The sequence below is a fragment of the Sapajus apella genome, unplaced genomic scaffold, assembly GCF_009761245.1.
Source record: "Sapajus apella isolate SASKATOON/1434 unplaced genomic scaffold, GSC_monkey_1.0 scaffold37, whole genome shotgun sequence".
In the NCBI taxonomy this organism is placed as follows: Eukaryota; Metazoa; Chordata; class Mammalia; order Primates; family Cebidae; genus Sapajus; species Sapajus apella.
In genome coordinates, this window is record NW_022436977.1 from 774651 (window position 1) to 786393 (window position 11743).

Here is an 11743-nt window from a genome sequence, read left to right on the forward strand (position 1 = left end):
GGAGTGTTGAAAATCTCACTAGAGATGAGAAAGTCAGAAGGTGAGAGGAACGTGGATGAGAGGCCATCACGTAGACGTTGAGCTCACCAACTATGACAAAATTTGCAGTGGAGAGAGACACAGTAAGCCAAGAGCCAAATAAGGGCTGTCAATCAAGAAGCTGAATGATGACATTAACAAAAATGGTGTATCTAGAGGGTGCAGCCCCAATGGAATAGGGATTTCATGGGAGGCAGGGCAAGCTAAACGCTGATCTCGAAATGGCATTAGGGTGGAGAGGAATACACTTACTCACTCCTGACACTGAGGCATGTGAGAATGAGAAACAGAGTTCACCTTAGAGAGCTGTTGAAGAAGCGGCATCCTTAGCGGATAGCTAAGTTTCAGATAAACCAAGCAAGGTGGAAAAAAGCTGAGGATGGCCAGGGGTGGCGGCTCACGCCTGTAATCCCAGCCCTTTGGGAGGCCGAAGCAGGCAGATCATGAGGTCAAGAGATGGAGACTATCCTGGCCAACATGGTGAAACCCCGTCTCTACTAAAAATACAAAAATTAGCTGGGCATGGTGGTGCACACCTGTAGTCCTAGCCACTCGGGAGACTGAGGCAGGAGAATCGCTTGAACCCGGGAGGTAGATGTTGCAGTGAGCCAAAATTGCGCCACTGCACTCCAGCCTGGCAACAGAGCAAGATTTTGTCTCGAAAAGAAAATAAGGCCGGGCGCGGTGGCTCACGCTTGTAATCCCAGCACTTTGGGAGGCCGAGGCGGGTGGATCACGAGGTCAAGAGATCGAGACCATCCTGGTCAACGTGGTGAAACCCCGTCTCTACTAAAATTACAAAAAATTAGCTGGGCATGGTGGCGTGTGCCTGTAATCCCAGCTACTCAGGAGGCTGAGGCAGGAGAATTGCCTGAACCCAGGAGGCGGAGGTTGCGGTGAGCCGAGATCGCGCCATTGCACTCCAGCCTGGGTAACAAGAGCGACACTCCGTCTCCAAAAAAAAAAAAAAAAAAAAAAAAATGAAAATAAAAGGCTGAGGATGTGGAAGAGTTTGCTGATCACACGTTGCAGAAGGCACAGTGGGAGGATGTGGCTTGGGGCAGGGAGCTGGGAGCAGGATGTGATAGATTGCCAGTGTGAGGATAAGGATGCAGGTGACAATGGATGAGAAGGGACTTGAACCTGTGGTGGTGACTGGAGTAGACAGAGATAGAGGGGTGAAGGGGATATAGTGCTGTCATAGAAATTTCTGTGATGATAGACATGTGCCATATGTGTACTGTGTGTAATACTGTGGCTGCTAGCCGCATGTGGCTATTAAGCATATGAAATGTGGCTAGTGGGCCGGGTGCGGTGGCTCACGCCCGTAATCCCAGCACATCGTAATCCTCGGGGGGCCGAGGTGGGTGCATCACCTGAGGTCAGGAGTTGAGACCAGCCTGGCCAATATGGTGAAACCCCATCCCTACTAAAAATACAAAATTAGCCAGGTGTGGTGGCGGGTGCCTGTAATCCTAGCTACTTGGGAGGCTGAGGCAGAAGAATCGCTTGAACCCGGGAGGCGGAGGTTGCAGTGAGCTGAGATCATGCCACTGCACTCTAGCTTGGGCAACAGAGTGAGACTCAGTCTCAAAAAAAAAAAAGAAAAGAAAAGAAAATAGAAAAAGAAATGTGGCTAGTGGGACTGAGGAATTGAACTTTTAACTTTATTTGATTTTAATTAATTTAAATTTAAAGACCTCAGTTTTTGTGAATTTTTCACTTGCTGGCCAGGTAGCTATCAGGGTGACCACTCCTTCAAACAGAAAGCTGTCCAGTGAGCTTCTGACTCCACCGTGCAGATCCAGACAAAGCACAGGATCAGGCAACTTGGGGTCCAAATTCTAACTCCACCACTTAATTGCTTTGATTTAAAGCTAGCATGTTAATATGTCTGGTATAGACAGACCCCCAGTAAATAGTAGATGACAGAATAAATCTCCCTGAGGTTTAATTCTCTTCCTCTGTAAAATGAGGGTGGAGAGCTGTTGTAAAATTTAGTGCTTTACCCATGATGCTCAATAAATGATCGCTATTATTGACATAGTGAGTTCTCAATATTTGTTGATTGATGGGTCAAAAACCATCCCTCAGGTCAAAGGGTTACTTGTCCAGGAATGGGCTGGCAGAAGTGAGACATTCCAGCTCCCTTTGAGGGCCAGGAGGATTGCCCAGGTCTCTGGGACCATGCCATGTGGTAGGTCAGGACTGGGTTTGAATGTCCAATTCTGCTAGGTAGTAATGTAAGAACCTACCTTACTTGAACCCGGAAGAGTAGTAGGGATAGCTGAGGGACAAGGTGGAGGATGTTTTTTTCTTTTTTGGAGACAGAGTCTCACTCAGTTGCCCAGGCTGGAGTACAATGGCACGACCTTGGCTCACCACAACCTCTGCCTCCCAGGTTCAAGCGATTCTCCCTGCCTCAGCCTGCTGATTAGCTGGGATTACAGGTGCCTGTCACCATGCATGGCTAATTTTTGTATTTTTAGTACAGACAAGGTTTTGCCATGTTGGCCAGGCTGGTCTTGAACTCCTGACCTCAGGTGATCCACCAGTCTTGGCCTCCCCAAGTGTTGGGATTACAGATGTGAGCCACCGCACCTGGCCAAGGTGGAGGATCTTAAAGTGAATCAGAGTATGAGACCAGCGTTGCCCGAATATCTAGCGATAATCTGAGCACTATGGGTATCATTTACCACTTTAATATGTGCTGAAAAAGCCTTAGCTTCGCAGCTCCAAACTTTCTTCTGTGCCTCCATTCCCATCATCCAAAACCCAAAAGCCTGCTGCCTATGAAGTAGAGTAACCATATCCTGAATGGCTGATGTGAGACATATGTGAACTGAAAGTTATAGTGACCTCAGATCTGGAGTATCACCCTTTCTCCAAATTATCCCCCTTTCTGCAAAGCTGTCCCTAATTTCCTAATTATTTTCTCTTTGGCATTCCTTTTTTTTTTTTTAAAAAAGGGTTTTCCCCTTTTGGCCGGGGGGGGTTTTACCCCCCCCCCCCGGGGATCCCCCCCCCCTTGGCCCCCAAAAGGTTTGGTTTTTAGGGGTGGGCCCCCCCCCCCCCCCTTTTTTTTTTTTTTTTTTAATCTCTTTGGCATTCCTACCATGGAGCACTTACCTGGTATTGTGATGGCCTGTCTCTCCACTTGACCAGATTGTGACATCCAAGGCAGGAACCTTGCCTGGTTGATCACTCAGTATTCTTGGACTCTAGCACGTGCCTAGAGCACCCAGTAAGTAGTTATTCAATAATTATTTGTTGGCCAGGTGTGGTGGCTCATGCCTGTAATCCCAGCGAGGCTGAGGTGGGCAGATGAACTGAGGTCAGGAGTTCAAGACCAGCCTGGCCAGCATGGTGAAACCCCATCTCTACTAAAAGTACAAAAATTAGCTGGGCATAGCTTTGCACAGTGGCAGTATCGTAGCCAATGAGGTTTATCTGAGGCAGGATTATTGCTAATTGAAAAATTAGCGTGGCGTAGTGTTGCACGTCTATAATCCTAGCTACTCAGGAGGCTGAGGCAGGAGAATTGCTTGAACCTGGGAGGTGGAGGTTTCAGTGAGCTGAGATCGCGCCACTGCATTCCAGCCTTGGCCACAGAGTGAGACTCCATCTCAAAAAATAAATAAATAGGCCAGGTGAGGTGGCTCGAGTCTATAATCCCAGTAATTTGGGAGGCTGAGGCGGGTGGATCATGAAGTCAGGAGTTTGAGACCAGCATGACCAACAGGGTAAAACCCTGTCTCTACTAAAAATACAAAAAAATTAGCTGGGCGTGGTGCCGCACGCCTGTAATCCCAGCTACTAGGGAAGCTGAGGCAGGAGAATCGCTTGAACCTGGGAGGCGGAGGTTGTGGTGAGCCAAGAGTGCATCATTGCACTCCAGCCTGGGCAACAGAACGAGACTCCATCTCAAAAATAAATAAATACTTATTTGTTGAATAAATGAATGGATGTGATCTGAGGTGACAAGTGACCCACTGTGATCTGAGATAATGTGACCTCTCGAGTACAATCTGGGTTGACTGTGAACAGAATCGATGGAGGTGACTGAACTAGTAACCTTGTATGATCGACTGAAGTAACTTGCACTGATTGTGATCTGAAGTGACTGTGAACAAGTTAGTGACGATGCCTTCCCTGACTGTCTTGCTGTAACTGTGCTATGACCTACAGAGCTCTGGCTTCAGATGACAACCCCTAAGCCAGTGCTTGGAGCCTTGACGATTGACATGAGATGTGTGCCAGATGCTGAGATTGTTGATCTCAGCCGACAGCCGAGGTTATTGAACTGCATTATAAGCTGAGGTAACGGATCTGTGGGATTGGACTCAGATAGGGAATGGTGCTAATATGTGTGTAGCTCTCTTAGATTTCTAATTTTGTTTTAATATACTCCCAGGGCTTACATTAAATGGCATAGCCCTTCTCGGCCCCATGCAAACAAGGAATAGGGATGAGGACCAGGTTGAGTCAATTGTCACAGAAAACTCTACCGGAAACATAGCGCATCTTCTGGGTCCCGCTGCCGCAGCCGCAGGCAGGACCACCGCTTTGGCCATGGCCTCTTGCACAGCCTGTCCTTCATTCGGACCCCCTACCCCAACCCCCACAATCGTTCCTTGGTGCGCCTGCGCGGAGGCGTGGCGGTGCTTTGCCCTTTGTTGTGGGCCCCAGTTTCCCAGGACACCGCGCGGCGCTGGGGTGGGGCTATGCAGATGAGGCACTCGGGGGCGGGGCGGCGTCGGCGGCGGCCGGGGAGGGTCAGTTGGAGGCAGGCGCTCGCTGAGGCAGGAGGAGGCGCTCGGCCCGCGGCCTGACAGGGACTTAGCCCGCAGAGATCGACCCCGCGCGCGCGACCCCACACCCACCCACTTATCCACCTATCCACTCCCTGCGCCGCCTCCTCCCACCCTGAGCAGAGCCGCCGAGGATGATAAACACCCAGGACAGGTAACGGCCCGGCCCAGGCTCCCCGCCCCCATCCTCCCTCATCTGCCCCGGAGGTCCTCCCCCATCCCCCTAGCTGGTCCCCGTCTCCCCACAACGGGGCCATCCGCCCTCAGCCGGGTCCCTTCAGCACTTCGGCCACCCCAGTCCGGTCCTCAGCCCTGCGACTGGGCCTCTTTCCGTCCTTAGCCCACTCTCTCCAGCCCAGCCCAGCCCAGCCCATCTCCCTCATCCGGGCCTCGTCCTCCCCTAAAGCCCCCGAAAGCCGGAACACAACCTTCCAACCAGGTCCCCTTTTTCCCTCATCCCCACCGATCTTTGCCCCATTCCCCAAACTGGGCTTTCCCCCGCATCCAGATTCCCCAAATGGTTTTCTGTCTTCCCCAAATCTTTCTTACTCCCTCTGTAAGTCACTTAACCCTTCCCTTTGAATCCCCTCCCTAATGAAAACTGCACCCCCCCACCCAGACTTTTCTTATATCACTGCCCCCCACCCAAAGTCAGCCTCCATTTCTTCAGTTCTCAGTTTCCCCCACTCATCACCCTCCCCCCATTCTCTTCAGGCCTAGCAGTCCTTACACAGATGTCTAGCCTTCCCCCTGGCCCCATACTTCAGCTTCATCTTTCCCCCACCTTCCTCCCTCCACACCCCTCTCCCAGTTAGCCCCCGTTTTCCCAGTCTCCCAGCATCATTCCTTTTGTTTCTCAAACACTGGGTTTGATTCCTGTCCTCCATCCTATTGCCCCAGTGGTGTTTCCCCAACACTCTTGGGAACATTCTTACCCGCTAAACACTTTCTCTCAGCTGTAACTCATTCTTCTCCTTCCCCTCTTAGCTCCACCTTTGGATCATGAGATCACAGGACTCAGCTGTCCTGCTTCCAATGAACTCCCCGCTCCTCCCCGTACCTCCAGTGCCTTCAAACCAAGCTTCATATTCTGGACACTGGGCCTTTGCAGTTTCCTCCCTCAAAACCCAACTGTAGTCTTCCCTCATTAATTAGAGAAAGGCTGCACATCTAAGACGGAGCACCCTGGTTTTCCAAACTTGCATGCTATATCCTTCCCCCTGCAGATAGCTGCTCAATTTTCCTTTCTCTACATGCCTCTCTTTCTTCAAAGCAACCCTTCTAACCCATCTCTCCCTCAAATATTAATATATCCCACATTTCTGCTTCTGTTCTCTGAAACTGTTCCACAGTTTCCTCCTTCCCCACAATTTTTAATCCCAGTTGCACCTTATACATCAAAATGGCTTTCATTTACAATTTGGACCTAATTCTCGTCCTCATTTTTTCCCCAAACTTGTTGCTGTCCTGTCCGAACTGTCTGAAGCTCATTAGTTCCCCACACCAGACCTTTTGTCCCCAAATTTGGCCTTATGGCCTCTGCCCCTCACTTGGGCCTCATTATTTTGCAAACAGATCCATTCCCTGTAAATCTTTCTTAAATTGGGCCATGTTCTATCCAGAATTAGAGCAGTTCCTCTTACAACATTGCCTTTATTGCTTTTCTTCACACAGGGCTCTAGCTGCCACTCAGGCTTCCTCTCAAGCTTGGGCACTCTTCTTACTGAAATAGTCTCTCAACTTTCCCTTTCCTGCTTGTTCAGCAGCACCAGCCTTAAATATTCCAACTGGGTTTTCAGCTTTTCTTGTACTTCAGTATTTCTTAACCCTGGCTGGACATTTGAAAAATCAGTCACTTGGGCCCCACCTTCAAAGATAGGCCTCATTGGCCTAGGTGGCCTGGTTATTAGCATATCTATATATGTATATATATTTCTTTCTTTTTTTTTCTTTTTTTCTTTTGAGGTGGAGTCTTGCTTTGTTGCCCAGGTTGGAGTGCAGTGGCACAATCTCAGCTCACTGCAACCTCTGCCTCCCAGGTTCAAGCAATTCTCCTGCCTCAGCCTCAGTAGCTGGGATTACAGGCTTGCACCACCATGCCCAGCTAATGTATGTATTTTTAGTAGAGACGGGGTTTCACCATGTTGGTCAGGCTGGTCTCAAACTCCTGACCTTGTGATCCGCCTTGGCCTCCCAAAGTGCTGGGATTACAGTTGTAAGCCACCACACCTGGCCTAGCATATATTTTTAAAGCTTCCCAGGTAATTATAATGCGAAGCCAGGGTTAAAAACCACTGCTTCCTCTCCTTGGAGAAGGCCTGAGTTTTTCCCATCCTACTCCTGTAGTGGGTGTCAGACCTTTCTTTACTGACAAGGGCCTAATTTTCTTTGAGGTGTTTTGTTTTGTTTCTTAAAGAGACAGGGTCTGACTCTGTGGGCCAGGATGGAGCGCAGTTGTGTGAGCTGGGCTCAGTTTCTTCAGGGATTTCTTAGTCTTTCTTTCCCAGGTTCTGTCCAGAAGTACTCAAGATAAAATACTTAAAACAGCCTCTGAAGTTCCTGTCTCTAGTTACTCAGTTCTCAGCCATTGGTCGTTTTCTTCCCCCAAGTCTCAGACTCTTATCTAGTGCCCTCCCCCTTATTTCTTTGCAGGAAGAAAATTCACTCCCCATTCGATGATTTGTTATGCTCTTATTTGACCTGTTATCACTGTGTCCCAACTTCTCTTTACCCTACAGTCCCATCAGCTGTTAATTTCCTTTTCCAAGATTCTCCATGTCCATTCCCTCTGCATTCCCCTCCTTCATTCTGTCTTCTGTAACCCAGCCCCTCTGGAGCTGAGGAAGTGGAGGCGGATATAGACTGGGAGAGTGCTGGATGCAAAGGGGTTACTTACTTGTGGCAAAGGCCCTGTGTGTGCTGAGGATAGATGGCAGGTATGAGAGAGGGCAGGATGAAGCGCAGGGATAGAGGGAAGCAGAGGGACCTACAACAAAACCCACTCAAGGGTGAGATGGACTTTTTTTTTTTTCTGTTCTTTTTGTGTGTCTGTAGTGGGGGTTGGAAGGTGGTATGGTCTCAGCAGTCATTCTTTGGAGTCCTCTGGATTGAGCTGGTCGAAATGCTGAGTCTTTTGCAGGCTGAGCCCTGAGAGTTGAGCAATGTGGAACCAACATGTAAGGGTCTTCACCAGCTGTGAGGTTGAAAGACCAGAGTTCTGGCTGAGCCAGTGTGCTTACATGTGAAAAGAAGAGGGGGTTGGGTTAACTTGACTCAAAAATTCCTTCCAGCTTCCTAAGTGGCAAAACAGGCTTGCTTGTCTGCAGGGCCCTTGCTTAGCGTGTTGGTAATTTGAAGGGCCTGGCTGTATGAGAGGCAGGTGAAGAGAGGAGCCAACTGGCCTGCCAGGGCCTGGGCAGGAGCTAAGCCTTGGCTCAGGCTCCTCCATTTGGCCTGGGGGTGGGGTGTTGTGTGCAGGGTGTCTGGTTTCTTTGAGTGATGGCAATCCTGTTTCATAGCATGTTTCTTAGCTTCCTCGGGTCTGCCCCTAACTTTCTAAAGGAATCCTGGTAGAGTCCTAACTAGGGATTCCGATAAGAGCCGGATGTTCTTCCCAGTCAGTGTTCTCAGTGTTTGGTATCCATAGATGGGGGAGCTGGCTGGGAATTTAGCTCCTATTGGGTGGGGGATGGGATTTTCAGCTTTCCTGGCTCCAGTGAAAAACTCAGGAGGTGGAGGCTTGGTTTTCTGGAAGAAATAGTTGCAGAGGAGCTGGCACTACATCTTGAAAACAAGGCTTTTCCTTTCCAGTGTTGTTCTGATTGGTACTTCCAAATGTCAGAATTCCTGATGGTGGGGGAAGGAAGAAGATACAAGTACAGTACAAGCATCTTTATTATGTTTTTTTGAACATGAGGTTTAAATCCAAGGAAATCAAGCTTCCTGGCCTTTTTCTGCCTGGATTTGCGGGGGCAGGGAGATACTATCTGTCTAGGGCTTGCTTTGTACCTTGTGACCGTACAGCATGCAGAGAAGCGCTAGCCTTGGCTTGACAGTGATGTTAGAAACAACTGTGCTGATGGGCTTTGAGGAGAAACATTTGGTTCTACAGGTTGTTATTTGGGGGGACGAGGGCAGGGCAGAAGAACATATCAGACCTATCCTGAGCATACTCACTGAGTGGTTTCCTGGCTAATGGAATTTTTATCTCTTTCTGAAGAGTCTGGTTTCAGTTATTCCTTATTTATTGACACTACAGCTTGTTGGGTATGGAGGGTAGGGAGAGCCAGTTTCGTATGATGTGCCTTCAAGGTCACCCTATGGTGGGAGGGTTGAGGAAGAGAAGAAAGGGGAGAGAGGAGAGAGAGAGACACACACACACTCCTAGTATAGTCAGGAATCCCCCCAAATCAGAGCTATGCTTCAGAAAGCAGTGTGGGCTAATAATAGCAATTCCTCACTCTGCCAAGAAATCCAAATTTAGCCTCAGAGCTGCTCAAAAGTATAAAAAAGGGGACTGAGGAGTGGGATAGATGGATGTTACAAATGTGCATTTCTAGAAAAATGAGTAATTCATCCCCTTCTGAAAGAGTGTACAGTGTTGATTCAAGTTGGTGCCATGATTTAAAAGGTTATGAAGCCTAATTGAAAGTTATAGGCCAGGCTGGGCATGGTGGCTCACGCGTGTAATCCCAGGACTTTCGGAGGCTGAGATGATCGCTTGAGCCCAGGAGTTCTAGCCCAGCCTGGGCAACAGTGAGACTCCCCATCTCTTTTAAAAAAAAAAGAAAAAAAAAGGTATAGACTAGAAATGAACAAGTAGGCAAGCAAGAATTTTATCACTTAAAGTGAACAAAACAGGTAGTATCTGGTTAGCAGCAGCAGCATAAATGCTTTGTGTAAGATAAACCTTAAGAAAGAAAATTTCGTAAGCCTTTGACACTATATAAACAAATGATGTAATTCTATCCTGGGGAGAGGCTGGTACTGTGTGATGAGCTTACTCTACAAACTAGATTGAGTTACTTAATACGTAAAAGTAAAGTCTTCTTTTAAAGCTTCATTACCTAGCTATTCACTCACCTCTGGTAGCATATATGACTGTGCCTACCTTTGGCAGATGTACCAGTATCAGCTGTGTGATAAGCAAACCATAGAGGCACAGATATTCTAGCTACCACTATAACTGTGTTTCTTGTGGAGAATGAACTAAAACTCAATTTTGCTTTCAGCCTGTGATTCAAGAGTGGTGATGTCATTTTCTTTATGCTTAGCAAGAAGACTTTCTTTGGAACGCAGATCAGCCCTAGTGAAATGATTTATGCCTGGCATTTGCCCAGGTGCCCTTTCTCAGATGGAAGGGGCATTGGCAGCTGGAAGTCAGCCTCTATGGCCACACTAGACTGGAGGTGATCATCACTTCTCACCTTTCTTACTTTCTGTTTTGCTAAGTGATGGCAGCTCTTTTTGCGTAGGGATTAGTGATCAAAGAAATTCCTAGCCTCAGAGTAAAAGCAACCTGTATGAGGGAAGTGAAGGCACCTTTGGATGTTCTATGAGGCAGGGCCTGAGACACAAATGGGTCAGAAGAGGTTGAGAGAGGGAAATGAATGTAGAACTGTTGGGAATGTGGTTTTCTTGTCTTCATTTGATACCAAAGGTAGGTAAAACAAAGGCCATCTGACTCTCTGGCAGGTAATAGAAACCAGAGAAAGGGTGCAGACTTGAATGAGTGAAGGAGGCCACTAATTCAAGTGAAATTTGATCAAAAGTATATTAATGAGAATTTGAATTCAAGTATTTTTTAGATGTAGCTAAGTGGAAGTTAGTCACAGAATTACTTTTATATTGAATCTCTTCTCTGTGTACTCTGTACTCTTTCGGTATTCCATCTGTGGGGAACTGGTTTCAGGACCTTCCCCATACCAAAATTCAAGGGTGCTCAAGTCCATTATGTAAAATGATGTAGTATTTACATATAACCTACATGTATCTTCCCATATACTTTAAATATCTCTAGTTTACTTATAATACATAACACAATGTAAATTCTAAAGTTTTAATGCTGTTTTATTTGTACTATTTTTTTATTGTGCCGTTATTTTTTTCCTGAGTATTTTCAATCCATGGTTGGTTGAATGCACGAATGTGGAACCTGTGGATATAGAGGACCAACTGTATGTAAATCAAAACTGACTAAACACAACTGGGAGTGATGCGCTTTTTTTTTTTTATTTTTTTTTTTTTTGAGATGGAGTCTTGCTCTGTCGCCAGGCTCGCATGCAGTGGCACAATTTCAGTTCACTGCAACCGCTGCCTCCAGGGTTCAGGCGATTTTCCTGCCTCAGCCTCCCGAGTAGCTGGGACTACAGGCGCGTGCCACCATGCCCAGCTAATTTTTGTATTTTTTTTAGTAGAGACGGGGTTTCACCATGTTGGCCAGGATGGTCTCGATCTCTTGACCTTGTGAGGTGCCTGCCTCAGCCTCCCGAAGTGCTGGGATTACAGGTGTGAGCCACTGCACCTGGCCCTGGAAGTGATTCTTCACAGAAGATCCTTTACTTTTATCAGGAGACTTAAGGTTAATTCTTTTAAATAGTAAGTGCCCTAGAGATTTAGAAATATGATTTGAATTTGCTGGCCGGGCGTGGTGGCTCACGCCTGTAATCCCAGCACTTTGGGAGGCTGAGGCAGGCAGATCACGAGGTCAAGAGATCGAGACCATCCCGGCCAACATGGTGAAACCCCGTCTCTACTAAAAAAATACAAAAATTAGCTGGGCATGGTGGCACACGCCTGTAGTCCCGGCTACTTGGGAGGCTGAGGCAGGAGAATTGCTTGAACCCGGGAGGCAGAGGTTGCAGTGAGCCGAGATCATGCCACTGCACTCCAGC

At 47.8% G+C, this 11743-nt stretch overlaps 1 protein-coding gene and 1 pseudogene across 1 annotated transcript in view; both read left to right on the top strand.

Moving 5' to 3' along the window:
• Window positions 1-3449: 3449 nt before the first annotated feature.
• On the top strand, window positions 3450-3610 carry LOC116564617 (annotated as a pseudogene).
• Window positions 3611-4801: 1191 nt separating this feature from the next.
• The window catches only part of OAZ2 (ornithine decarboxylase antizyme 2), a 15599-nt gene continuing 8657 nt past the window's right edge, over window positions 4802-11743 (top strand). The window contains 1 exon segment of the mRNA XM_032297184.1: window positions 4802-5004. Within this exon segment, the coding sequence (XP_032153075.1) occupies window positions 4985-5004 (20 nt within the window). The 5' untranslated portion in view covers window positions 4802-4984.